This window comes from Larimichthys crocea, chromosome XII (genome assembly GCF_000972845.2).
Source record: "Larimichthys crocea isolate SSNF chromosome XII, L_crocea_2.0, whole genome shotgun sequence".
In the NCBI taxonomy this organism is placed as follows: Eukaryota; Metazoa; Chordata; class Actinopteri; family Sciaenidae; genus Larimichthys; species Larimichthys crocea.
This window is the reverse complement of record NC_040022.1, coordinates 266,527-293,579: the sequence shown is the minus strand read 5'-3', so window position 1 is coordinate 293,579 and position 27,053 is coordinate 266,527. Positions and strand designations below refer to the sequence as shown.

General features: G+C 42.9%; 1 protein-coding gene across 1 annotated transcript; it reads left to right on the top strand.

The window, feature by feature from the left end:
* Nucleotides 1–1,978: 1,978 nt before the first annotated feature.
* cacng3b (calcium channel, voltage-dependent, gamma subunit 3b) lies at nucleotides 1,979–26,841 on the top strand. The gene is made up of 5 exons (XM_010729148.3): nucleotides 1,979–2,603; nucleotides 2,734–3,597; nucleotides 18,460–18,543; nucleotides 21,427–21,567; nucleotides 23,635–26,841. Exons 2-5 carry the CDS (start codon nucleotides 3,381–3,383, stop codon nucleotides 24,144–24,146), a joined length of 954 nt encoding a protein of 317 aa, XP_010727450.3. The 5' UTR covers nucleotides 1,979–2,603; nucleotides 2,734–3,380; the 3' UTR covers nucleotides 24,147–26,841.
* The last annotated feature ends 212 nt before the right edge of the window (nucleotides 26,842–27,053 follow it).

Below are 27,053 nucleotides of genomic sequence, written 5' to 3'. Positions count from 1 at the left end.
TCCTTCTATCGTACTCACTCCGCCTTCTAATTTTTTGCCTCCATCAGTGCCTCTCTCTCCTCAGTCTTTCCCAATCCTCGTGCTTCCCTTCCTTATCTCTCCGCTCTCTTCTTCTCTCCCTCCTTACCTATACAGTCTCTCTCACCTCTTCCTCCCTCCTATCCTCCGGTGCTGTCACTCCTCCTCTCTCCCTTTCTCCAGCTTCCCTCCCTCCCTCCTGTCTCTCACCAGAGGTGAAACGCTGTACTTCTCTTCCTGAAGTCATTTCTATGTTAATGAGTCTCCTTGTGAGATAACGCAGGCAGCAAAGGCCTCGGACACACACACACACACACACACACACACACACACACACACACACACACACACACACAGTAGCAGAGCAAGTGAGAAGGATGATAGGACCTGTCACTGCTTTCTCTGTTGATCTGTTCATGCAATTATTTAATTATTAACTGTAATCCTTCTTTCTCTCCTCTCTCTCTCTCTCTCTCTCTCTCTTCACTTTTCTCCCTCTCTGTTTTTGATCGCTTTAATTCCTCTGTTTCCTCCTCCTGTTTATTATGTAGTCTTGTCCGACAACCACCAATTCCATCAGCTAAACAGCCAGTTTCTCTGTCAGTCAGCGCATCACTCACTCCATCTTTATGTCACTTTAAAGCCTGCCACTCAGTAAACCGGTCAGTCGGTTAGTTATGGCACAGTGAACAAGATTGACGCAACATTGTTTAACTAAGCATCACCATCCATTTGTCACCTTGACAAACATGCGCAGAAAAGTCTGTCTTGTGCATGTGTATGCAAGCATGCCACCTACTCACTGATCAGTGCTGATTAAAGACTGTTTGTCTGCATTCTCGGAGTAAAAAAAGAAAAGAAGAAGCCACCAGTAAATCCAAATAACAATTAGAGGGAGGACACATGCATTTATTCATCCCTACAGTCCTGTCATCTGATCATTTGTATTGGTCTCCAATGGCAAAGACGGGCTTCCATTCATTGCTGTTTAAACAGGCAATACAGTGAGCTTTGAAACAGTCAGATCTGTTCAGCAGCCTGCGGCACACACACACACACACACACACACACACACTCTTACACATGTTCATATGTGCACACACAACAGAGTCACGTGAACACGGGCTACATGCACACACACACACAAACACACTCGTGCATCCACGTGCACACACTCCCGCGTGTTAAGTGAACTGTGAAGCCTCAGACCGCCTTGTGTGGAAGCCTCGCTGGAGTGGAATCATTAAAAACGGTCCGTGGCTCTTTAAGTGGCGTCTCTGCTTCTCTCCCAGGCTCGATTCTTCATGCATCGCTTGCCAATCTCTCTCTCTCTCTCTCTCTCTCTGTCTTTATCTCTCACCCTCTCTTTTACGCTCTCTTCTAACTAATCAGTGCGGTGGTGCTGAGGCTGAGGAGAGAGGGAGGAGATCGCTACGCTTCGAGTCAGCACCAAGGACAGCGCCACAGCGCGTAGCGCCGTATTCAGCACCATGGACAGCGCCACAGCGCGTAGCGCCGTATTCAGCACCATGGACAGCTCCACAGACGCGGCAAACGCTGCAGCGGCAAGCGGCAAGCGGCGCGGCAAAGCGCGACACTGCCTAAAAACAGTGAACGCTGCATTTAAAACGTTAGAAGCAGGTGGTTTGTGAACATACTGACACTATTTGAGCTTCTATTATGAAAAATACTCCCTGGTTACAGTCACATAAAGATGTGTTTCTGATAATACAGCCTAATAAAACTCAAAATATCGTCTCTTCTCTGAGCTGGAGCTCCCCATGCTTTATACTGACGGCGTTGCGGCGGTGGGCGGGACGTACATCAGTGACTGTACATGATTAGCTCCTGAAGGGCGCTGTCACTCACGAGTCCAATCCGAGGAGAGCAGCGCGGCCTCAGGCGGAGTTTGAGGAGACGCGCGGTTAGTTTTAGTTTGTGTTGGTTGGACCGAGAGGGAGGAGGAGGAGGAGGAGGAGGAAGACGAAGAGGAGGAGGAGGAGGCGACGGCTGTCATTTTTTTTTTCATTTGTACCAACGGGCACGTTTCTCGGGAGCAAACACAGGCGGGTGTAGCTGTCCATACAGGCTCCGTCAGGGAGGCATCTTAGCGGACGGTCTCTCCCGTTTGTGGCTCTTTAAACTTCGGCGGTGAACGAGAGAAGACGTGCTCTGTCCTGGAGGAGAAATCTGATTAACGCCGTCTTGGTTTTTTTTATTTATTTTGGGTGCCCGTTCAACTTAAATACCCGCGCTGCGCGTCTCCTCCACTGCAGATAATCTATGAACAAAAACATGCATTTATATTAGCGGCTGCGTGTTTGGACGAGTTAACCTGCACTGTGGACATCGAGAAGAAGAAGAAGAAGGAGGAGGAGGAGGGAAAAATGCCAGTGAGTCAACAGCTGGAGTGGAAAACACACGACGGATCACCGTCCACTCTGTCTTCATAGCTGAACGTTTGGGCTTTATTCATTCATTATAGGGCCTAATTCAGCAGGAGAGAAAGAATAAACCCGCTGTGCTCGCCTCATATTTCGCTCGCTGAGAGAGATTGTCGAAGGAGGAGATCAAGAAATCCAGCGGTGAGTGAGTGAGTGAAGGAGTGAGTGAGGGGCGAGTCATGTTTTAGTAGAAATCCGGTTACATCAGTGAAGAAAACAAACTAACCCCCCCTCCACCTCCCTCTTTTTTTTTCCTGTTGTTGTTTTAAAGATGGAGTCCCCTCACGCAGACCTTGGCTGTTAATGGTTAACAGATTGATAAGGGTGCTGTTTGGGGAAAGCAGAAGTTGAGAAGGAAGGAAGGAAGGAAGGAAGGAAGGAAGGAAGGAAGGTTACCGGTGGATAACGCGCCTCTAACCCGAGGACCAACACACGGGAAGGAGTGGAAGCAGAGGCAGAATGTGGCATTGCTGTTCCCCTCCACTCTGACTCTGAGTGTCGGGGACAACCGGTGGTCGTCTTGGTGTGTGTGTGTGTATGTGTGTATGTGTGTGTGAGTGCGTGCGTGTGTGTGTGTGTGTGTGTGTGAGGGTGGTGTTGGTGAAAACCGGTTTTTGATGCGCGAGAAAGTGACGTGCCAGCCCTCCCACCTTCCCGCCCTTTGCCACGAGCCTCTTGTCAACTCAACGGACAAGGCAGCCAAGTATTTCATTTTACGCTCCACAGAAAAATAATACATTTTAAAAAATCACATTTTTATTTTTATTTTTTTCAATTTTTTTGAGTGCCTGTCTGTTGAACCCACTCACTCTGACTCTCCAAATCTCGCGGGATATAAAGGAAATAATCTAAAAAAAAAAAAAAAAAGAGGTAGAAGAAGAAGAAGAAGAAAGAATAAGACAAACAGGAGCCGCCTATATGAAGATGCTGATGTGTGACCGCGGCGTCCAGATGCTCGTGACGACGGTGGGCGCGTTCGCCGCCTTCAGCCTCATGACCATCGCCGTCGGTACCGACTACTGGCTGTACTCGCGCGGGGTCTGCCGCGTGAAGAGCAGCGGCGACAACGACACGAGCCGCAAGAACGAGGAGGTGATGACGCACTCCGGCCTCTGGCGAACCTGCTGTCTGGAAGGTACGTGATCAGTCTGACTGACTGCCTGTCTGTCTCACTGCCTATGAGTGTGTGTGTGTGTCTGTCCTGTCTCCTACTGTCTGCTTAAGAGATACCAGTGTGTGTGTGTGTGTGTGTGTGTGTGTGTGTGTGTGTGTGACAGCATCCTCTAATCCCTGAAACTCAGCTCTTCAGAAGCTGCTTGTCCTTCCCTGAGTTCACCCTCACATCTTCTCCCCCTGCAACATAATAAAACTGATAATGTCTGTGATGTGAGTCTGCTCTTGTTGTCATCACGCCGCATAGCTGAAGGAACAAATAAAAAAAAGCACTAACACAGGCACAAACACAGACAGCTGGCAGTGTTATTAGGCCAGTCAGCTGAACCACGCCGTTAACAAGTACCTGGATCTGCACACTGTTGCCCGGGACTCTCGCTCACAGCGCTGTTTGGAATTTTTGTTCTTTTTTTGAAGCCATCTTGCTGTCTTGTTGTTGGGAGCCAGGAAATACTCATTCAGGCACCGTGGCGTAGCCTTAGATTTGTGCTGGGATCAGGTGTGCGCTTGGCAACCGCCACAGCTGAGAGAAACCTGTCGATTTATGCAGTCATAGGTCTGATTGTGACAAGCTATGCCACCCACAGTGACTAATGAGATTAATGTGTTTGTATTTCTGGAGCCAGAATCTGGTGAACATAACGAGGAATACATGTGTATTACACAGGTGTGGTGGTCGCTGCTTCTTCTTGCTGCGTCAGTGACATTCTGTTGACTTCAATTCGACAGTCAGCTCCAAACTCCAGCGAGTGTAGCAGTAAAACCTTGAACGTCTGAGTTTGGACATCACTTTTTGCACTTATTAAGTCCTTATTTTATGTTGTTTAATTATTCAAAGGTTCAGTGTGTAGGATTTAGTGGCATCAATCGTAGTTGCGTATTCACACTCGTGTTTCAGGCGTAAAGGAGAAACTGCCAGTGATCGCAAATCAGCCGACGCCGGAGAAGAGCACCAGCAACATCTGTAGATATACAGGACTCATTCTGAAGCAACAGAAACATAACAACTCGTGTAGTTAACAACAATAGTTAAGCCTAATTAACACACTGGACCTTTAAATGAGATGATACAACATTTAATCACACATCTCTCGTCTTCAAGCTTCATACACCTGACCACAGTAAAGATCAGCTGTCCACTTCATGAAGCCACCTGACTTTTAAATCCTCAACTGGACTTCGAAAAATCGAAACTTAATCCAAGATCAGGATGAAAGTACAGGGGGCAGAGATAATTGGAGCAGATAGATAAATAAGATTAGCTCGATTTAAGGAGGTAGTGGCCTTTTTTTATTTGAGTTTACTTTGATAGGTTAAAGTATACTTTATAACAGCAAACATGACTAAGTGACAAAAAGTGTGGGAAGAAGTTTGAGGTCGGAACATTGATGTGTTTACGTGGATCACAGATTTCAGCCTGGGCTTTGACCTTGGCTGCATGTCGTCCTCCTTCTCTTTCCACCTTTCCTGTTGCTTTCCCTGTGGAATCTCCAATGAAGCAGAGATGTCATAATACCATTTTTCATGTCAGAGAAAGGTCAACTCACTCATCTCCAACCAGTCAAAACCACGGAAACATAATAAAATACATATATTAAATCAACCCAGGCGATTCTTGGGTGTATTGGTGGTAAGCTTGCTGGATAACTTTAGGGCTGATGGTGTGTGACAACAAACAAATATCAGATTTTTTTTCTTTAAGATTGGTAGTTGATGCAGCTTCTTTTCTATCGGGTGCTTCGTTATGACTTGACACATATTTCACATAACGATTTGACTTTGATCCTCTCTGTGGATTATCATTAAAAAGACACATTGCCTCTGGTAGAGGCATGCATGTGTCTTTTGTGCGTGTGTGTGTGTTTGTGATGCAGCCAGACATAACCATCTCATTCTGGGGGGCATAGAAGGCTATTACAAGGCCAGATGGCTCAGGTATATTGAACACACACACTCTCATTTACATACACAGACACACACTTGTAATTGAATGTATAAATAGACAAATTCTAGGATATTCCCAAGCCACCAAATAAGCACAGCTGCGGGAACGGTATGCCAAGTTAACACAATGTCAGCACAATGTCAGTGCATGCACACACACACACACACACAGACTCACACGCAGCGGACACAAAAACACACACACACATTTACACTATAACACAACTAAAGCGACCAAGTTCTCTTATCTCCTCTCTCTTTTCTGTCCATCTTATCCTCCCTCTTCGTCGCTCATTCCGGGTCCCCGCTTGTCACAGTTTTTATAATTCATAAACGCCTCATAAACTGACAGGAAATGGATGTCCCTGACTCGTGTACATGTGGCTTGTACTCAGCCTGACATCAGAGAGTGAGTGAATGAGGGATAGAGCGGGAGAGAGGAGGACAGAAAAACATCATGTATGCAGTGTTCTTACAGTAAATGTGCAGAGCAGTCATGCATATGTACCGTGCAGCATTTAGCATGCAGCACATCTCTTTCGCAGACAATATGAGGCGAGAGGAAGAAAGCCTTAAGAATCTCCTTGTTTCAGAGAATAAAATATAAAAAACGGTGAGCTAAAGATGAGTGTAGTGTTTTTTTGTGGTGTTATTGAGCTTCTAGTGTACTTTTTTTTGTATCAGGATATCACCTGGATAAAGATAAATGCACTGAAATCTCAACCAGGTGTGAATCTTGCTTTCTCAGAATCGAGCTACACACCTGTAATTATAGACAAACAATAAATATTGTCCCTGGATGTTCTCCCTGTGTCTGTGTGGGTTCTTTTCGGATACTCCAGCTTCCACCCACAGTCCAAAGACATGCAGGTTCATAGGTTAAATTTCCCATGGGCTTCAATGATTGTTTGTCTCGATGCGTCAGCCCTGTGATGAACTGTTCAACCTGTACAGGGTGTACCCCACCTCTCGCCCAATGTCAACTGGGATCAACCCCCGCGACCCTGATAACGATAAGTGGTTATGGAGTGTTGTAAGCCAAACGGCACTCCAGCACACGTTCCTCTGCAAATTAACAATTCTTTTAATTAGTAGATTTATGTATGAAAATAAAATCTTTGGATCGAAACTGTAACAACATCGGTGCACAGTGTAACAATAAAAACACTGAAAGTAACCTCCCAGAAAAAAAGTGAGTCAATGCCACACACAGAGTAAAATAAAAAAAAGCTTGATACCAACATATTTCTTCCATAAAAATATATATTTATGTTTTGTTCTCCATATATATAGATATGAACTGCTTGTTAATACCAGGTGTGCTGTAAATGGGGTCCATGTTACTGTAAGTGCAATGTGCTTTTTAATTTGCCTTTTCCTCTACCCACCAATAGTTTGTGTGCGGTCAGCATGCAGTGAATGTGTTGTTGTGTGTCTGTGCAGGTGTGCTGAGGTGTTAAGTTCCCCTCTGTGATAAATGAGCACGAGGAAAGCCAGGAAATGAGGAGAGAGGGAGTGAAGTGAACGAGGGAGCGTTATGTATAGGATGGAGACAGAGCATGAATGAAAGAGAGACCAGAATGTGCATGAATGAAGCGGGGTGGAGAGGGGGTGGTGGTGGTGGTGGGTGGAAAGTGATGGATGAGCCGTGCATGGCCTCTGTTTCAGGTGAATCTCTGGGGAGTGTTTGACCGCGCCGGGGATCTAAATGATCACCTGGTAATAGAGAGAGGGAACAGGGTTTTAAACGGAGATGGGGACAAAAATGATCACCCAGGTGGCTGCGGGAACGAAGAGGGAGGTGGGGGAAGACAGAAGCTGGAGAGCCAAAGAGATGGTACGTAAAGGAAAACAGTATAAATATAATGGCATGATTTTTTCTGGGGTCTGTACAAAACAAGCATGTTCCCGCACATCTGGAGAATATGATTTGCAGGAATGAATTGTTCAGCTCTAGTGTTTTTCGTGCTTTGGGATGGATCTCTCGCTTCAATTAAAGGAAATCTTGATAGCATACAATGATATTTTCTAAAATAGAATTCATCCAGCTCCGTGTAAACTGTTTGGGGAAGTCCATTTCATGTTTTAATATCACAATGCCGCTGTTTTCATAACATATAATTGTTTTACAAGTTTGGTGTAAACCAGAATCTTATTGTTCTATGTCAGTAGCTGATGGGAGCAAGAAAGAGGAGCCAATTCCCACGGACAAAGAGTGGAGGCTGTCCTAGCAGCTGTAGGAATGAGGCGTCCACATACTTTTGTCGATGTTGTGCAGCTGAATGCTAGAAACAAGCGTGTGCAAAAGTGCGAAGAGATGCGAGGCGATGGCGGGGAGATCGGGAAGCAATGAACGGATGTTTAGGTAATGAGAGCAGAGAAAACGAGGCAGAGAAAAGGAGGGACGATGATGGGGAAGATCTGGAACAGAAAAAAATGTTTGAGAGAGAAAAGGAGAACATGGACGTTTGAGGAAGAACAGACTGAGAATGGGGGTGAAGAAGAAGAAGAGAGAAAGAGAAAGAGGAGGTGTGCAACCAAGCAGAACCTGTCTCGTTCTCTTTCATCAGCCATCACCGTGGAAACTAGCCTCTTCCTCTCTCTCTCTCTCTCTCTTTTCCCTCTCTCCCATCTTCTCTCTCCTTCGCCTGGAAAGAGGTAATCAGAGAGAGTGAGAGAGGTAGGGAGAGAGAGAGAGAGAGAGAGAGAGAGAGAGAGAGGCACAGTCACCCACACTGAGCTGTCAGAGGCGTTCTGAGGAAACAAGCAGTCCAATTTGCTCTGCTTTTCAACTTCCTTTTCCTCGCTCTTGCTCACTCCCTCCTCTTCTCCTCCGCTGTTTTCTAGTCGACGAAACGCTTTATATTCCGACTGCATGTGTTTGTGTGCGCGTGTGGCCACTCACATGCAGCTTTTTTGGACTACACATCAACTGATTAGGGACAGCCCCCCCGGGAACGAGGCTGTCCTCATCATAATTACTACAGCACTGGTCAATTGTTCAGATGCCTAAAATGACCTGAGTTTTTGTTTAGTTTAGTTTTTTTCGCACAGAGGCAAAGGAAAGAATAACGTGATGGTACAACATTGTAAAACCTCGTAGCGAGGAGGTTGGGATGGGTACATGAGCAGATGAAGAGTGTTTATTTGACATGCGAGTCTGCAGTTTGCATCCGTTTCCTACCGACAGTAAACATTAGCTCCTTTTAACCATGACCACGATCATTTCCTGACCTTACCTGAGTTGTTTTTAGCCACACTAGTGACTCAGCTGTATAAATTGCCATAAAATTTTGTCCAGAATGTCATAGTTCCCAGGTGATGTACCCCAATGACTCTGGGGGTCTCTTGTTCACATTTGTGGGTTTGAATGGAACATTTCGACAACCGATCCTATCCTCTGACCTTCCATCTATTTGTCAATTTGTCCAATACTTTGGATTACGACCAAATTCCTTGCAAGTAAAGTAATGACATTCCCATCATCCTTGACTGTACTTTGCTAATACTAACAACTTAAACCAAGAACGTGGTGAACATTACCTGCTAAAAAGCGATGTTAGCCCGCTGTATGTACAGCCCCACAGAGCCACCTGCATGGCTGTGGACTCATATGATCGTTCTCTTCACACAGTAACTAGGAAAGGATTATATGAATCATCTAGTCCAAGGCATCAAAAAAGAAAATGCTTATACGGGTCATCTAAGAGGGCTCAATTATTATGGTGGACTTGTTGATGTGAACACATTTGGTGGCCCTGCTGTGTGTTTTGTGTTGCATTCTGGACAAGTTAAAATCCTTGAATTATTCACTGAAGGTTGGACTGAGACTGGCATAGTTACAATTAACCACCTTTCTGTAATATTTAAGGTTGTTCATTCTCAAGGTTTTTTCTGTGGTGCCCCCCCAACTTCTGTTTCATTAAGCAATTAAGCAAGTCAAGTTTTACATACAACAAAAGATTTATTTAACATATTTGCTTCAAGTGTGTGTGTGTGTGTGTGTGTGTGTGTGTGTGTGTGTGTGTGTGTGTGTGTGTGGGACAGAGTTAGTTCAAGGACAAACAGCTGGCACCTCATGGCCAGCTCGTCACAATCGCGGGGGCATCTGGACACGCAGCGTTGTTTGTGTTTGTCTCGTTTTTAACCTTGATTTGAGGCACAATTAATTTTTTTCTAGTGGAATATTTTCATGGTTTTATTATGCACTGCACTTCGTTGCTTGCATGTAATTTCACAAACAGAACTAGACTGATACAGATATTTATGTTTTTGAAATTAGACAGTATGTTAAAAGTTGTTTTGATATGACGACGCAGTTTGATTATATTGACGTTATGATGATGGAAGATAACCGAGGTGAGTTAGAGAGTGAAAAAAGATGAACGAGGGTGAAGAAATGGAAAGTAAGATGTGATGTGAAGCTAAATAATAAAAGCGTTGTGTTTCACTTCTACCTCTCGTCTTTTAAGCCCTTGGGTTTGCTGTACTACTGCTTTCATACATATTTTCAAAAACGTGTGTGTGCCTATCTCAAGAGCCCTTTCAGACGTGGAAGCTGTAACAGTGCTGGCTTCATCTGCCCATCAAAGTATGGCGTTCAAACACGTTCTGTGATGCCTATAACTAAACATGAGAGGCAGTACATGTCCTTCTCTGTTTCCCGTGTCTTTTGTTTGGGACTGTGCTGTCTAATCATGACGTCATGGTTTTTCGTACACTGCGCATGTGCGTGTCCATGTTCATATGTGCATGTGTTCATGCATACAAGTGACAGCAGCAGCATACTGGGGCCCAGTAGGAGAAACTAAACCACATGACTCAGAATAAACACACATGCACACGCTTGGACTCCCATCCCCATTCGCTGTGTCCCATCATGCCTTGCTGCGACTGTGGTTGCAGCGGCCCTCAGGCCACGTTGACCTTTGTGAGGCAAATGTCTCCTGATAGATGCTCCTGCTGTGTGTGTGTGTGTCTGTGTAGTTTGTGTGTGTTTTAGCTATATTAGTATGTATGCCGTTGTTTCCCTGTTTATTAGTTTGATGTTAATTAGACTGAATCCACCACAAATACACATACACTTGCCCATGTACGCACACACTTACATGACCTTCGAGGTGCACCGAATTAGAGAAACAAACAAGCAGTGTGTGACCTGGTCGGTCCAAAACACAAATAAGCTTTTTCATGTGTGTTTCAGTGTTACTGTATGTGAAAATCAAAATGTGTGTGTGGTTACTTGAGATCATAAACATTTGTATATGTGAAAGGGTTATCTGTGTGTGGAACTGACACAACCAGGACAGAAAATTATTATAGATACAAGTCAAGCCAGTCTACAGACATTTATCCAACTGTGTACAGACCCTTTGTTTGTCTGCTCCAGCTCCAACATACATGCATGCTGTGTAAATCACTTTGAGGAAAAACATCTGAAATCATAGGGGAGAAAGTCATATTTTTTGGTTTCATAATGGCTCCACCTAAATTTGCATCAAAGTTTTGGCATAAGGTTCATATTGATGGTGTTTACTCTGCCAGCTAGTGAGAGTACGAGGAGCTTCCGGTATTTTATCTCTTCTTTGAGCAGTGCTAAAACATTTAGGGTCTAGTTGTCCATATTCCAGGGTATTACAACAGCTGAAAGGGCTTCAGTATAAGAAATAAGTTTACCTCACTGTCTAAAAGATGACAGAATCTCAGCATTAGCTGACAGAGAGGATGTATGTTCTAAAGATAAAGAAGAATATCGTCTACATATTGCAAAACTTTATGTTCTATACGACCTTGTTATTCCTTGTATATGCAGGGCCTAGGGTTGGGTGATATCTTAAAATTTTCCAAATGGGCACCATCATCCCAACAACCAGCAATTGCAGATATAGTACATGTTGGTTTTAGTATTTTAACAACACAACAATGGGAAAATATTCTGGGTCTCACTCATTTTTCAGTATAGTGTGTGTGATGTAACTGTGCTGCTGAACAAGTCTCTCGCAGAGTGGTTGCTTTCACTCATTATTTGGAGGTACTATTAAGTTAGCCAAGTTCGGCTATGTATCAGGTAGGAGGGATAGGAAAAGGAAGAGCAAGTAGTCCTATTATTTTATGAACCCCCTCTGATCAGGCAAAATAATATTGGGAAGTACTACATCCAAACGGCCACTGATGTAATTCCCATAGAATTTTGCTGCGCACATTTAATAATGAAAGTGGCCATTAGGTAGTGCATGGTAATTGTTCTTTGTACTTCAGTATTAGTGAAACGGCTGCTTGGTGAAGTCTCAGGGAGACGGCCTTAATCGCTGCAATAACCTCCACTACTGTGAACAGCTTGTCAAAATCTACTGCTTATGTTGCATCTTAATAAGGGACATTAATTATCAGCCTCCGTTCAGTCAGCCGTCAGGGAGAGATTTGGACGTGTGCAGGTTTGAGTAAAATTACAAGAACTGAAGAACTCTTAAAGACATAAAAACGTGAACAGCAAATAATTGTTTATCGATTAATTGTGTACTCTCTTATCTGGAGATAAACCTGTGTGAGTTTATTTTATTGGTCTTGTTAGGGATCTGTTTATCTCTCAAATGAGATCACAGATTTTCTTTCAGAGGAAATGTGAGCAACGATTTTAATTATGTTTAAAAAGCTCTGTTATTACAGAAAATGTGTTAAGCCTGCTCTTTATTTCTATTCACTTGAGGCCCTTGCAGTGGATTTTGCCTTAGAAGCCACATGCTCCATTTTCAAGTGTTAGAACGTAGATTAGATATTAATATTGGTTTTATATTAAGAAATGTAATGTTGTATTTGTGTTTTGTTGAAGCTGGTGACATTGAATTAAATACCTACACTAAAATAAAGGTTAGGTGGATCTCTACCTCTGTCTCCTCTGGAGGATTTGTTCTGAGCCAAAGAGCTTAGTGATATTTAAATAGAGCCATTGCAACCTGAAGGGCTAATATCATTGAAGTTGAGTTTTACAGCATAATCAATGTGAATTAACAGAGAGAGAGAGAGAGGGAGAGAAAGAGAGAGAGAGGAAAGCAAATTGAGGACGTGAAAGTGACAGAGCCAAAGGAAATGGAGATGTTGATGTCAAAGGAAGAAGGTTGAAAGTAAGACAAACCTCTACAGGAAAGATCAAGATGAAGGGGATGTAATCAAACCTGTCGGCTGCAGTGATCCTGGATTTGTTGACAGCTTTTTAATTCCTAAATCAGAAATTTAAAAACCTTTTCAAGCCAATCTTTGTGATGAACCCATTTGTAAACTCTTTCTCATTTACAATATGTTGCGGCCCGGTTGCACTGGTTTCTCTTTGATGAGATCATAGGCCTGGTTGTGACATGTAAGTCTGTGTGACAGCTACTGACTCACTCACTGATACAACATTCGGAGGTAGCTCTCAAAAACCTCAGTGTGGGCAACACACACATTTGGTTGCAGACTGACAGCAGTGTCTGTGTCTGTTCTGTTGATCCACGTTGTTATTCTGCTTCATCTCTGGTCCATATTTGTCCTCTGATAGGGTGACAACCAGTCCATGTTGTTTTCTTACTACTAACCCTTCTATGCTGTGATACAATCCAGCCCACCTGTGAAACTGACCAAGATAAGCAAATATAAATAATCTATGAATGAATACACAATGCAAAGTTTAATGTCTAAATTGACTAGAAAGTGCATACCTCAGCCAAAGCTGGACAATCCAATAAACCTGTTTGTCTAATCATTCTTAGACATACATATACATATTATATTTTTGTCAGCAAATCTCATGAAAAGACCAAAACCAACACTTGCATTAGTCTGTCTCACTAAACCATTAGTTCCTTTTTCAGGACTTTTGAGGTTTCTGTTTGTTCCATTTGTTTTCAAGGGTGTATGAACTCACAACCAGTAGATGAAAATATTATAAAATCAAGACATGATGTGGCTATTTTCCTTTTTCTGCCACTCTAAACACATATCAGATCAGTATCAAGACTAGAATCCTTAATGATCCAACATACAAACTGTTGCCTTGTAAGGGCTCAGGAGGAAGCAAGGGTTGTCCACTAATCAGACGATCGGTCCTTGAAGCATCCTCGGGCAAGACACTGAACCCCAAATTGCTCCCGAAGGCTGCACCATCGGTGTGTGAGTGTGATTAGCGCCCTTTTGGTGAACAGTTGGCACCTGACATGGTAGCCAATCAGCCAATATTAATGTGTGTACGGAGGGGTGAATGTGATATGTGGTGTAAAAATGCTTTAAGTGGTCGGAAGACAAGAAAGGCGCCAGATAAGTGCAGTCAATTTGCCATTACTATTAACACTTTGTATGTAGCAATCACAGTTTTTATGTTGTGCCCTAAATGTTTCATTTCAGTGATTTGTATGATTGTTGTTTTGACAGTAAAAGTACCATATTTCAGTTCATACTGTCAGCTACATATCTCCGTATACTCTCCCTTCCCTCTTTGTGTGTGTGTGTGTGTGTCTTATTGTTTTAAAGATTCCCAGTGCGCTGTTTGTTACTCGCACATTATCATGATGAACATGCTGACCTGAAGGTCCAACACAGCAGTCTTAATGACTCTCCCTATGTGTGTGTGTGTGTGTGTGTGTGTGCATGTGTGTTGAGGTTATTTTTAGCAGACCATCTTTAGTGTGTTATAGTGTGACATCATCAGGTGCACTAACACAAAAGTGTGTGATAATAAGTGTTGTATTCTGTGTGTGTGTGTGTGTGTGTGTGTGCGTGCTCTGCTTTTACTGTGTTTATTCAGTTGTGATTTAGATGCTCGGCGCACGGCGAGAGAAATAAAAGCAGCCATCCATCTCTCTATTGCCTGCAGACCATCCTCTATGCTCATCAGTGAGTGTGTGTGTGTGTGTGTGAGTGTGCATCGCTTCACTGGCATCTGATTGCATGAGGCCGTTTGGTGCTCCATACATCAGGATGGTTCGATACATTAAAAGGCAGGAGGTATAATAAATTTCCCGCCTTGCAGACACAAGGTAGAGCTCTCTGACTGATGATGATTTACATCTTAAAGCGTCCAACAGGAACAGCCAAGCTAAAGTCATGAGATAACTTTTGTTATGATATGGTGCCATATAAACAAAATTGGAAAATTGAATTAAGGCTACAATTACCTTGTGTGACTCCAATCAAAACTAGGCCACATTAAAGAATACAGGGTTTTTTATTATTATTATCAACAAATCCCATGAAAAGACCGAAAGCAACAATGATCCTGCTAACAAGTGTTTTCTGTCTAGCCAAAGCCTGATATATCTTCTTCCTCTGCCAGAGAGCTTCATTGTCTGTCCAGAAACGATTTAAAACACATCAGTGAGACACACTGTTGAATTGGCATTTTCATTACAATCAACATGGGCACTGTAGTTTATTTTCAATCAGTCCCTCATCACAACAAATCTGTAATAACCCTCAACCTGAAATACATACTGCTATAATTTTTGTACAATTTTTGTCACGATCACCTGTGTATGAAATTGCTGTTATAACGGGGAGAAAGATGTTTATGTTGTTTTTAGAAAGGTAGTAGTCTGAGTGGGAGGGGCTACCACTATATAAGGGGTTGCCTGGGTCCTAATCATGGAGTGTGTGGTTGGTTACCGAGGAGGTAACGGTGGTTGAGAGTTGAATAGAGTATTGTATTGTAGGAATTTGAGTTATTGAACTCTTTTTCCTTTCTTTTTTTTTTAAATTATATATAGAGCATTTTGTTTCATTCACTTTTTTTTTTTTTTGGTTTGTACATATTGGCACTGTTTGCACCTGGTGAGGTGGGGAATAAAAAACCCAAAACATAATTTTCCGACTAAACCTGGATTTTTGGAACAAACGACGAGGTTAGCAAAAGAACCCTGCAACTACATTAAATATGTTGGAAAATAGTTGCTGAGAACGTGTGAAAAGACTTTGAACGATATATTAATGAAATGTGGAATTTTTCACCAAAACAGTTTTTCAGTCCAGGATTTTGTGGGCGGTCCTTAAAGGGTGGCTCGATGACACGCTGAGGCCACCCTGAGCGTACCCCTGCACCCCTAGCAGAGAGCTAGAGATGAATTCATCTCACTCAGTGTTTTAAAGTTAGTCATGTCATTTTCTGAACACATCTGACACATTTCAGTCGCTACAAATTGGCTGCTTGACTGCTCCCACGAGTCGGCATGGCTCCAGCACATTCAGTGGACACGCCCCTACAGTCCTGGAGCTGAGAATACCGCTCATTTTGACACCTAATGTCATAAACTCGTCGATATTTCTCATTTTTAATATTCCTTAATCTGAGGTGTTATCTGTGAGGTTTAAAGGAATGGAATACAATATTCATAACTATGTTTAAATGAGCCCTTTATATTTACAGTGAGAGCAGGTCCTCTTCCATGAAGTCTGCCATGTTGAATTGATTTAGATATGGCCTTTTCACAGTTTCACAGCTAGAGTTTGGAAGGAGAGTGTGAGAGGTTGGAGAGTATACGACGTTCAACTTCACTGTTAGGTGGCACTAAATCCTACACACTGGACCTTTAAGGATGCAGCTAATTACAGTTAATTAAGACAACAAGAGTCCAAGCCGATGTCTTCAAATGTCTCCGGAATGTAAAGATGTTAAGTTTACTTAAGATTTAAGACGACTAAGGAAACCAAAAAATATTCAAATTTAAAAAGTTATAACCAGAAAAATTGTACTCAAATCAATAAGTCAGTTATAAAAAAAGTTCCCGATTTTCTCTACAGACACGAAAACTCCTCACACTGGATCACCAAGACAGAGAATGGAGAGCAGGAAACGTGGATACAGACACAGATTTAAGTAAATGCAGCCATAGCATCCATTTTGAAATCATGTTTGAGTTTCTGCCTTTCATTTGTGAACCGGCATTTTCACACAAAAATAATCAGAAATCCATTAATGAAAGTATGAAAAGACGAGGATGACAGCATTAAGATGCTGTTCAAGGATGATTCTGCCCGTACACTCGTGTTTATTTGTTGTAGCAAAACAGCCTTTAATTCATATGAAAATTTTACAGATCATTCCTTTACCAAACACTCTGTAAACGTCTTTTTTGTTGATCATAGTCTCAGTTAGAGTTTAGTTACTATCCGTGAGCTGGATGAATCGATTTATGAATGATTTTCTGAGTGTGGGTACTGGAAAGAACCTCTTCATATGCAAATAAGCAATTAGGTTGAGACGTTCGTTGTTCTTCTTCAGCCTCTATCCTCCCATTTCTCCTCGAATTCCGCTGTGTCGTTTTACCGCCAAACCTCTTTCAACCACCACTTCCTCTCTCTTCATCCTCCTTCATCTCCCATTCTCTCCTCTTCCTCTTCATCCCTCCTCAGTCATCCCCCACCTCTCTCTCTCTCTCTCTCGCTCTCTCTCTCTTCCTCTTTCTATCTCCTGTGGTGTTGACCATGTGTGAATGGGACTGAATGATGGGTGGGAATTAAGCTACATGCAGTGTACACACACACACTCACTCACACACAGCATGTACATAAACACTTTTCCACATGCACAAGCAACACACACTAGGGATGCTGTATGTGTGTGTGTATGTGTGTGTTTGAGGAGGACTTGTACCAAGGAGGATGAGTCACTCTCTGCCCGACACACGGCACGCTCGTAGGAGACTGCAGCCTAGTCGATACAACACAAACACACACACACACACACACACACACACACACCAACTGACATGCAATGATATAAAGGCTTTTACTTGCATGCATGATTGATAGTGTTCATGTATCAGTTTAATGAGCTTGCTTGATGTGTGTGTACACTTGATGTCTGTATTTTAGCGTGTGTTTCTTTATTAAAGTGGTAATCGTGTGTGTGTGTGTGTGTGTGTGTGTGTGTGTGTGTGTGTGTGCTGGGTGTGATAAGGCTTTTCATTGGTGTTTCCCACATATACCCTGAAGGCTACAGCTCTGTCCTGCATCATCTGTCATCTCTCTCTCTCTCTCCTCTGCTGGTTTTTCTGCTCTTCGTATATATTCATGTACTTGTATGTGGATGCGTGCATGTTCACTCTCCTGAAAATGTGATTTGAAGCAGTGCAATCACTCAAGATGACTGATTATTGATTTAACAATCGAACTTCAGCTGTTTTTGCAATTATATCTGACATTTTCATGACTAAAACATAACTGACTAATTCATTTTAACCTAGTACTAACCCTAATCATACATTAATGTTGCTGTGTGGATACTCATGCATGATAGCCAAAGGAGCGAGTCGTTGCTGCCATCATAACAGATCAGAACACGTCAGAACAGTTTTCCATTTTAGGCATTTAAGTGCAACGGTAAAATTATTCCAGACTTTGCAGTACTTAATCTTTATTTTTATTTGGATTCCCATTAGCTTCCACAAATAGGTTGCTAGTCTTCCTGGGGTCCACACAGAAATAACAATAAGCAATTTAAAATCCCAGTTTTAATAAGACATCAGTATAAGCCGAATATGAATAGGTGCAATGATTCTACACAAGAAACAAGCATTTCTCATTACCCATAAGAGTAGTGCCTACGAACATTAAAAAATTATGTAAGCAACGCCACGTTGAAAGATACAACTTCCACAGCAAAGTTAGCAAAGTTGACATCATGGCGTAATTGCTCAGAAAGTTTTGAACCTGAGTTGGGAGCCAGCATCTCATAGACAGATGGAATAAGTAAATATACTTTGGTATAAATTGATCTTGATCTTGATTTCATCCATCTGTTTGGAATACCAGCAGAAATCCAGTGTGTGTGTGTGTTCAAGTAAAACAAATAGTTTTTTCATTTTATCTTGACTAAGAATAAAGATGTGAACTTCTCTGTGTTTCTCCTCTGCAGGAACATTCAGAGGTGTGTGTAAGAAGATTGATCACTTCCCAGAAGACGCTGACTATGAAGCAGATGCTGCTGAATACCTCCTCCGTAAGTTTGATAAAACACAAGCACAACACGTGTGCATATACATACATACACACACACACACCGGCTACAATTACTGCCTAGTCTGACAACAAGAAGAAGCCCAACTCAGCGTCTGTCTTTCAGCCTTTTATTTCACCAAGCTCTCGCCAACGAATAAAAGTCAGTCCCAGATTTACTCTTGACCGGCTGCTTCTTGCTCGCTCACTCTCTCCTTTTCTCTCTTAGCTTCCTCCATCAAGAACCTCTTCAGTCTGTTCGCCTCTGTCATTATGTCCATAGAGGCTGCTTAATCCAGTTACATTGCCTGCTTGCCCAGCTCCGGTTCTGGCATGACACCGGCTCTGTAGTGCCATAAAGTGTTATGTACTTCTTGCACTTGTTTGTACCCGGAGTACAAAGTGACATAGTGCAAGAACAACCATACTGGAGAATCCATTTATCTGATTACACATCAAGGGCAGCAAAATGTTTTTTAAATCTGTTATTTTATGGTAGAAAAGTTACACAATGCCATCCATTCCAACGAATGTAGTTAATTACTGACGTGCATCTGTGTCGACCTTAGAAATAACACTCTTGCTGTCACTGCAATAAGTTGTAAGTTAGTCAGACAGACAGACTAACGATTGCAGTCTACATTAGATCAGACAAACAGTGAATTGACAAACATCTTTTATGAAGAGAACCACTGAGGTGTGTGCAACCAGCAGAGATGATATCGCTGCAGATGTGATAGAATTATGTCGCGTAACATTGGCTTGCAGGGATGGAAGGCAGCTACAAAAAAACACAAGAGAGGAGACAGATGAACAGAGAGGATATGATGGAGAGAACAACAGATGTAAACAGATGGCAGAGTTTTATCAGTAAACACGGGAAAAACAAGGCATGATGAGAAAATGACGAAGCACAAAGAAGGGAGCACCTTGTTATTTCCAGAAAGAGTAATAGGACAGAGGTAAACAGGAAGCATCTATACAGATAGATAGAGAGGATGGTTTAGTGGATAACAGAGAGGAGGGGGCTCTGTCTGTAAAGATGGACAGAGTGAAAAAATAGCAACAACAACAACAAAAAAAGAAAAAATGGATTCAGCCTGTGCTTCTTTCTCATCGCTTCACTGAACACAGAGCAACATCCCCAGAGGCAGCCAATTAGATCACAGGCCTCAGAGCCAGCCAGCCAATGGGGAGCGGGGACCTAGTGACCGGCATTTCATACAGCCCAGGGGTGTGGGCCAGTTGGGCGGGGCTTATGGCTCAACCGCCCGACGCCACTGGTCCCTGCAGCTGTCAGTCATGTCGGAAATGAAAAGAGATTCACATTCAGGCAGATATTTGACTCACAGGGTGTTTTGGTTATTCTGTAACGATACACCTGTGATGTACGAGTATGCATCAGCTGTTATGGAAAAAATTCCACGCAGCTCGGTTCTGCATGACAAGCTGTTTACAAATATCCTTCAATATGGTGTCACATAATGCACACATATGGGGTTCTGACAAATATTTCACTCCCACTGAAGCCTCGCTTTCATTTTCATCATCTCCGCTATTCATTATTTTCGTCTTGCATATGTGTCAGCGCGACTCTCCATCTGTCTTGGTTTTAGTCCATCTTTTCCCTCTTACATCCATCTCCCTCTCTCTCAAGCGAGGCCTCTGAATGCTTTAACATGTTCTGGATTCAGACGCAGTCAAGCATGTAGCAGCACACTGGCCAATGTGTGTCTGTCTCATGTGTGTGTGTGTGTGTGTGTGTGTGTGTGTGTGTATGTGTGTGTGGGAAACGTTTTTCATTGTTTTAGCTCTGTCCTCCAGCACGGTGGATTTAAAATGAAACAGTGACTTTAAAGTACTAACTGATGTGGAACCGTGCAGACATTTTGACTGTTTTTATTCCAGTTTATCTTCATTTGGTGAATTAAATTGTTTTTGCACTTTAATTCCAGTTTTAATGTCTCGAAATGAATCCATTTATCACAGGGAACATCTTGGTTTTAAATTTTTTTAAAAAGGGTGGCAGCAAGTCATCACAGGTCACAGCTGAAAATATTATATCAAAACAAGGGATGTGGGTAGGGATGAGCAGAGGGAGAGATAGAGTAGGGAAGTGATTGGATGAAGGGGAAAGAACTGAGACAAACAGCTCCAGAAGAATAGTTCAGGTACAACCAATGACAGTATAAAGAATGGGCAGCTTAAGTGTGAGCTGTAGCAGACTGTGAACATGTTTTATTCTGCTTAGTTCTACTGTGAAGTTGGACATTTTAACATGAGGGCTTATGGAGATTGACTCTTTCTGTAGCCAGCCTCAAGTGGACATTTGAGGAACTGCAGTTTTTTTGGCACATCTGCATTGGCTTCACTTCACAAACATGGAAGTTACAAGTAGTTTCACTTTGTTAGAGGTGTGGCCCTGCTCCTGAAGCTCACTAATTAACTTTACATAAAATTACACATTTACATGAGCTTCTTACCTCTGACTGAATTTGTCTATTTGTATTCAAATCACATCTTTCATACTGAGCACAGTCTCATAGGATGTTATCTTGACCATCCCATTTACCCATTTTTTTGTCAAATCTGAAAGCTGTTTTCCAACCTCAGAATAATTCTGGGGGTTTTATTCAAACCCATCGTGACAATTTAAAAAGCTATTTTTAAAATCAGTTTCCAAATAAACATAAACCAGCTGTCAAAGTGTTTTCTGAAACAAACAATCCAACCGGGACTCTCATAACTTTGACCCAGAATATACATCTCCGCACCTGCACCTCCGACACTAACAGTTTCATACTGTAACAACTTTACACAGCACAAAATGTTTGTACCTTTCAGTTATAAATGTGTTTCTACTTCCTTCTTGTGTGTGTGTGTACAGGTGCTGTGCGTGCCTCCAGTATCTTCCCCATCATGAGCGTGGGCCTGCTGTTCCTGGGGGGGCTCTGCGTGGCCGCCAGTGAGTTTTACCGGAGCCGACACAATGTCATCCTCAGTGCAGGGATCTTCTTCGTCTCTGCGGGTCAGTCTGGACTGTGTGTTTGTGTCTTCTTGTTGGAAAACAGTGTCTTCTCTATTTTTAGAGAAGAGGTACAGTGATCACTCATCAGTGTACTAGATTGCATGAACTAGGTCCTGCATTTAGAGCAAGAAGTTGTTGTTCTTCACCGAAGGACACGTCTTTTACATCTTGACTCTAATGTAGAGCAGGGATCAGGTTTGGTTTTAGGAAAAGTATTGTACACCCTAACAGGTGAATTCATCTCATAACCTTGTGTCAGGTGTTTTAGCTACTTCCACTTTATCCAGGTTGCACATCCTGTTATCATTGCTCTATAATCAAGTATTACTTTTTAACCCTGAATTTAGCATAACTTCTTGGTTACTTAAGTCGTGGTGATATTTTTGTTTGATAATGTTAGTGATTAAATGTTTTGTATTCAGATTTTCTCCTAATGCATTATGAAGTTGTGGTATTTCTTGTTGCCATGTCCTGCTCAGACAGCTCAGAGTCTCTCCTCAGAGTTATGAAAAACATAGATATATAATGAGAAATGTTTCACTTTTAGTGCATGAGATGCAGCACGCTGTAAGTGTACTGATGTTCATCTCCATGACAACGCTGTTAAACACAACACAGCGGCCATTTTAGCTGCAGCATCAGCCAAATGACTTAAAACACCTTCGTCTTACAGGAGGAGCTTAGCGGGTTCAAATCTGTGTGATCTCAAGGTAATTAAATGCAAGGATGTCCGCTGCATTTGAGATAGCAACAAGGGACGTGTGTGTGTGTGTGTGTGTGTGTGTGTGTGTGTGTGAGTGTGTGTGTGTGTGTGGAGCCACTTTAAACAGAGGAGGTGCAGCACTCAAATATTTGTAGAAGAAGCCCGTTAGGCATCTAAAGCACACAGAAGTGCCTGTGTGAGCAGTCAGAGTGTGGAAATTGGGCACAGCAGCTGATTAATCAATCAGCAAGAATACCGCGATGCCGCTGCGATGCACTGCGAGGGTGTGAGAGTGTAAACACACATACATACTCACACACATAATCTATCACATGGATGCTGACACTCTCATAAACACACACACACACACACTTACACTCTTGCCCCTGACACACACACACACACACACACAAAGGGTTGTAATTGCTGTTTAGTGGGATGTGTAGGGTCCCATTGGGTTTTGTAGTAAATTCATGGAGCCAAATTGGTAATTATTTACCACAATAGTGTGGGGCTGATTCTGGTTAATTACAGCTGGCTAATTGTCCCCATTCTGTGCGTTCCACCACACTGCATGAGCACTGTATTCTGGACTAATGATATGGAATAAGAGCGCCCAGCTGTGTGGAATGACTCTCCAACGTTTCTATCAAGATCCCACTCCCTCTCTCTGATGTCCGCCTCCCGTTATTTGTTTTGTTTCATCTGGCTGTCGCCCTCGTCATTCCTCTTTTCTAGCCGTGGCTCTCAAATCTTTGCTCTAGCACTTTTTTAATCACATTTTCTCTCTTTAATCTACCGCTTTATCACGTCTTATGTAATTTTTGATTCACAACCGTGCCAGCAGCATAGTTCTAAGGATGGCAATGTTGGTTGGGCCACCACTTTTGTCCAGACTGAAATATCCCCAACAACTAATGGATGAAATGGCATGAAATTTGGTCCAGACATCCATGCTCCCTTCTGGATAATATAAATTAATTAATAGTTAATAGAATTAATAATAATTCTTAGGTTTCCATCTAGCGCCATCATCAGGTCAAAGTTTTTTTTTCTCCTGCATAAAATGTCTGTATCTGAATAGGGTATGTCTACTGTGTTTTAACGTCTGTTATAGTTGTGGTACTTGGAGAAACGAATATATTCTGAGGTGGTACGCGGTGTAAAAGGTTTGAGACACACTGCTGTAGATGCATAGTCTTTTTATTGGTTCTTGTGTATTAACTTCTATTTTCATTTCCTAACCAAACTTGGTCCCTTACAGTTTGGGACATTTTCCTGTTTTTACATTGTTTTTGTCTGGATGAGACACCATCTCCTCTTCCATCTCTTATTGTCTTTCTCTTTCTTCCCCGCTCTTCCAGGGCTCAGTAACATCATAGGAATTATTGTCTATATCTCAGCCAACTCGGGTGACCCGGGCCAAAGCGACAGCAAAAAGTCCTACTCCTATGGTTGGTCCTTCTACTTTGGCGCCCTCTCCTTCATCATGGCAGAAATGGTGGGCGTGCTGGCCGTGCACATGTTCATCGAGAAGCACCGCAAGCTACGGGCCAAGTCCCGCACCGAGCTCATCAAAAAGTCCGCCTTCAGCCGCATCCCATCCTACCGCTACCGCTTTCGGCGTCGCTCCAGTGTGCGTTCTTCTGAGGCCCCCAGCCGCGACGCCTCACCGCTGGGGAAAGGCGGCTACACAGGGCCCGCCGCCTCCGAGATGCCCATGTACACGCTGAACCCACGCGAGGCAGGCAACGCCGGCTCCAAATCCGGCGGCGGCTTGGGCGGGCTGCTCAACTCAGAGAGGGAGTTCCTCCAGAGCAGCACGCTCACTAAAGACTACAGCAAGGACCCCAACCGCAGGACCACGCCCGTCTGAGAGGTGTTGGCTGCAGATATCGCCCAATCAGAGTATTCAAAGAGAAGGATGACGAGAAATACAGGGGGAGCGCAAGAGAAAGGAGGGGACACACAGGGTTACGGGGTGGGACAAGGGGTTTGATAAACTTTGACTGTGAACTGTGAACTTTTAGCCTTTGAACTGTGAATCCTGAGCCCTGTGAGAGTTTCAGTGTGTGTAGCAGGGTCGGTTTTGATGGAGAAGTTGTTCCCAACTCCACTTTACCACATATCACTGTAGTTATACCTGTAACTCCTTACATATGAAGGCACATTCAATTTATGTTCATAAATTGACTTTCTGGGGATGAAACGGGGGGTTGACCCAAGCTTAAAAGCATATCGTATAAGTGGTTTGCTGTTTGGGGCAACTTCTCCTTTAAAAAAAAAAATGATAATGTGAACTTAAGGGAGACGAGGAAAGAGGTGAGAGACTTTGCGTGATCTTTGACCTTTTGACCTCTGTCCTCCTGACACTTTGGATAGCAGCAGCGTTGGATTAGTGCAGAGAACGGCCTCGGAGCTCCGAGCTGTCTCTCTGAATACGATGCTATTTAAAAGTGCGCCAGTTAACACCTCAGGATCGGGATTAATTCATTTTCAGTTCAGCCGGATCCAAAATACGAATTGACGACGCAGTTTGGCAGCACACGTGTGGCACTCGTTATTATTTCTATACATGTTGTATATATACGCTCCTTTCATATTGATTGATTTGATCCAAGCTTACTTCGTGACCGACTGAACTGAAACTGAATTGAGCTCATTCCTGGTAACACTCACCCCCATCTCTCTGATCCCAGGTCAGTTGTTAAATCTGCATAGTGGTTTTGTGATGACGTACACTGACTACAGATCAGCTGTTAGGGGGGGAAAAAGGTGTGACTCAACAAAAACTAACTTTAGATGGTAACGTTAGATCATTGGTGCTTCCTTTTACCCCTGTTTCCAGCCACACGAGTCATCTCGTCAATTTATTTTCCTTCGCCTAAAACTTAAAGAGATGATCAAATATTTGTCCGTCTGTCTGTCTGCCTTCACTCATCACTCTTTTCACCTTCCATATTTTATTATGTAGCCCCCACCCACCAAACCCATAACCCACCTCACTGCCAATGCCCTCCTCCTCTCACCCTGTCCCTTCCTCTTTTAGGTCCTGTCTTCCGTTTGGTGTCGCTCGTCGTAGACTAGTTAGGGTTTTTTTCTGGAGGTTGTTGGTTCAGGGTACTGTGGAGAGGAGACCGCTGAGCTGTGAATACGCTTTAAGGCAGAGCCAAAAAGACATTAAACAAACAGTTTGTTTTTTTTGCCCACTACCTCTTGGTGAATACCTTTCAGATAAATTTAACATAAAGTTGTCTTTTCTTGCCAGAACAATTGTCAAAATTTGCAGCAGAAATAAACACGGAGAAAATGCTCACCTCAGACTAAAAGGACACATCGCTCTTCTACATTTGAGGATCTGCGGAGAATGAACTTAATAGATAAATAGATGGAAGAGGATCACTCACAGCCTCTCCTCCTCTTTATCTCCCTTACATGTATACATCTGCACAAACACGCACAAGCTTATACACGTCTCCTATATGTACAGATAAACATAAAAATAATAAATGTATGGGCAGATTTGAGCTTAGGTTTGGTCGAGGTTGTATCCGGACACGAAGCTGATGCACTCTCTCACACTCTCCGTACACCGGTGTTGGCACCATTTTGTATTAAAAAGCCAAGTGCTGGCTAAGCATTCAAGTTCTTTGCCACACATTAATATGAGCTGCACATGATTTATCGCGCTGAGTTTTGACTCTTCTGCCTCGGTGGAGAGCCCCTTAGTTTCAGCAAGATGACAGAAAGTGAGGGAGAGGGCTCGTTTATGAAAGCGAAGAGAGAAGATAGAGGGGCTCGATTCCACGCAGCGACTGGATGAATAGGACAGAGTGTCAGACGAGAGGAGAGACGAGAGGCGCAAATGAGGCTGGATCAGTGTCATCGTAGCTAAAAAGTGTTAATTGGTGACATTTAGGAGATGTTTCTGAGGTCTGAGGCATCAGTGGCTGTGAGATAAAGATGTCTCTAAATGAATAGACATGTTAAATACTCTATCTGTGCTGTTGTGGACTTCCCCATTCCTAAATGCACCTTATCAAGCTTCCGTTTTTGTCTTTTTGCACAGTCTGTCGCTGATCTATCGCTTCCTGTCTCTGATGTAAGTGTAGGCCGAGAATTATTAGTAAATCTACAGCTCTTACAACACATATAAAGACCCAAGAAGACGACGCTTTAATACAGAGTGCATTCATCAGGTCACTGGACAACACCTGATCGCACACACATCCAAGGAGAGGGGCTGTGATGGAGTGAGAAGGAGGCAAAATAGCCATAAAACAGAGAGAAAGGGAGACTTTTGGAGAGAGATTGTGTGTAGCTAAGTATAAATGTTAACGGTATTTTCTCTCCAAGTTCTTCTGTGAGTAAAAAGTGAGCGTGAAACTCAAAGAGGGCACAAAAAAATACACATTTCTGTTTCCTTTTTTTTACCTCCCTAAGCCACCATTGCACTGTTTTGTATAAACTAAACATGAAACAACACCAAGCTGATACCAGCCCCACCACCACTACCACTACTACTACTCTGAGAGTTATTACCCTGATAATAAAAGATGTTTTAAACCTCAGTCATACTGTTTAATTTATGACGCTGCTGTCTTATCCACTGTCTTTGACGCCATAAAGGGAGCTTAAAGGGACAAAACGTGTATCACCGCGGACCCGCTCTCGCTGTCGTCCGCGTGTAAATATTAATTTTGCAAGCTAACTACAACAGCAGTTGTCATGGGCTGTGAAAGGGAAAAAATGCTTTTTCTCAAAAGCAAGGGCTTTTAATTTT

Coding starts and splice junctions, on each gene's coding strand:
- cacng3b (XM_010729148.3), top strand. CDS start 3,381: ATGAAGATGCTGATGTGTGACCGCGGCGTCCAGATGCTCGTGACGACG. Junction 18,544..21,426: donor TGCTGCTGAATACCTCCTCC/GTAAGTTTGATA, acceptor GTGTGTGTACAG/GTGCTGTGCGTGCCTCCAGT. Junction 21,568..23,634: donor GATCTTCTTCGTCTCTGCGG/GTCAGTCTGGAC, acceptor CCGCTCTTCCAG/GGCTCAGTAACATCATAGGA.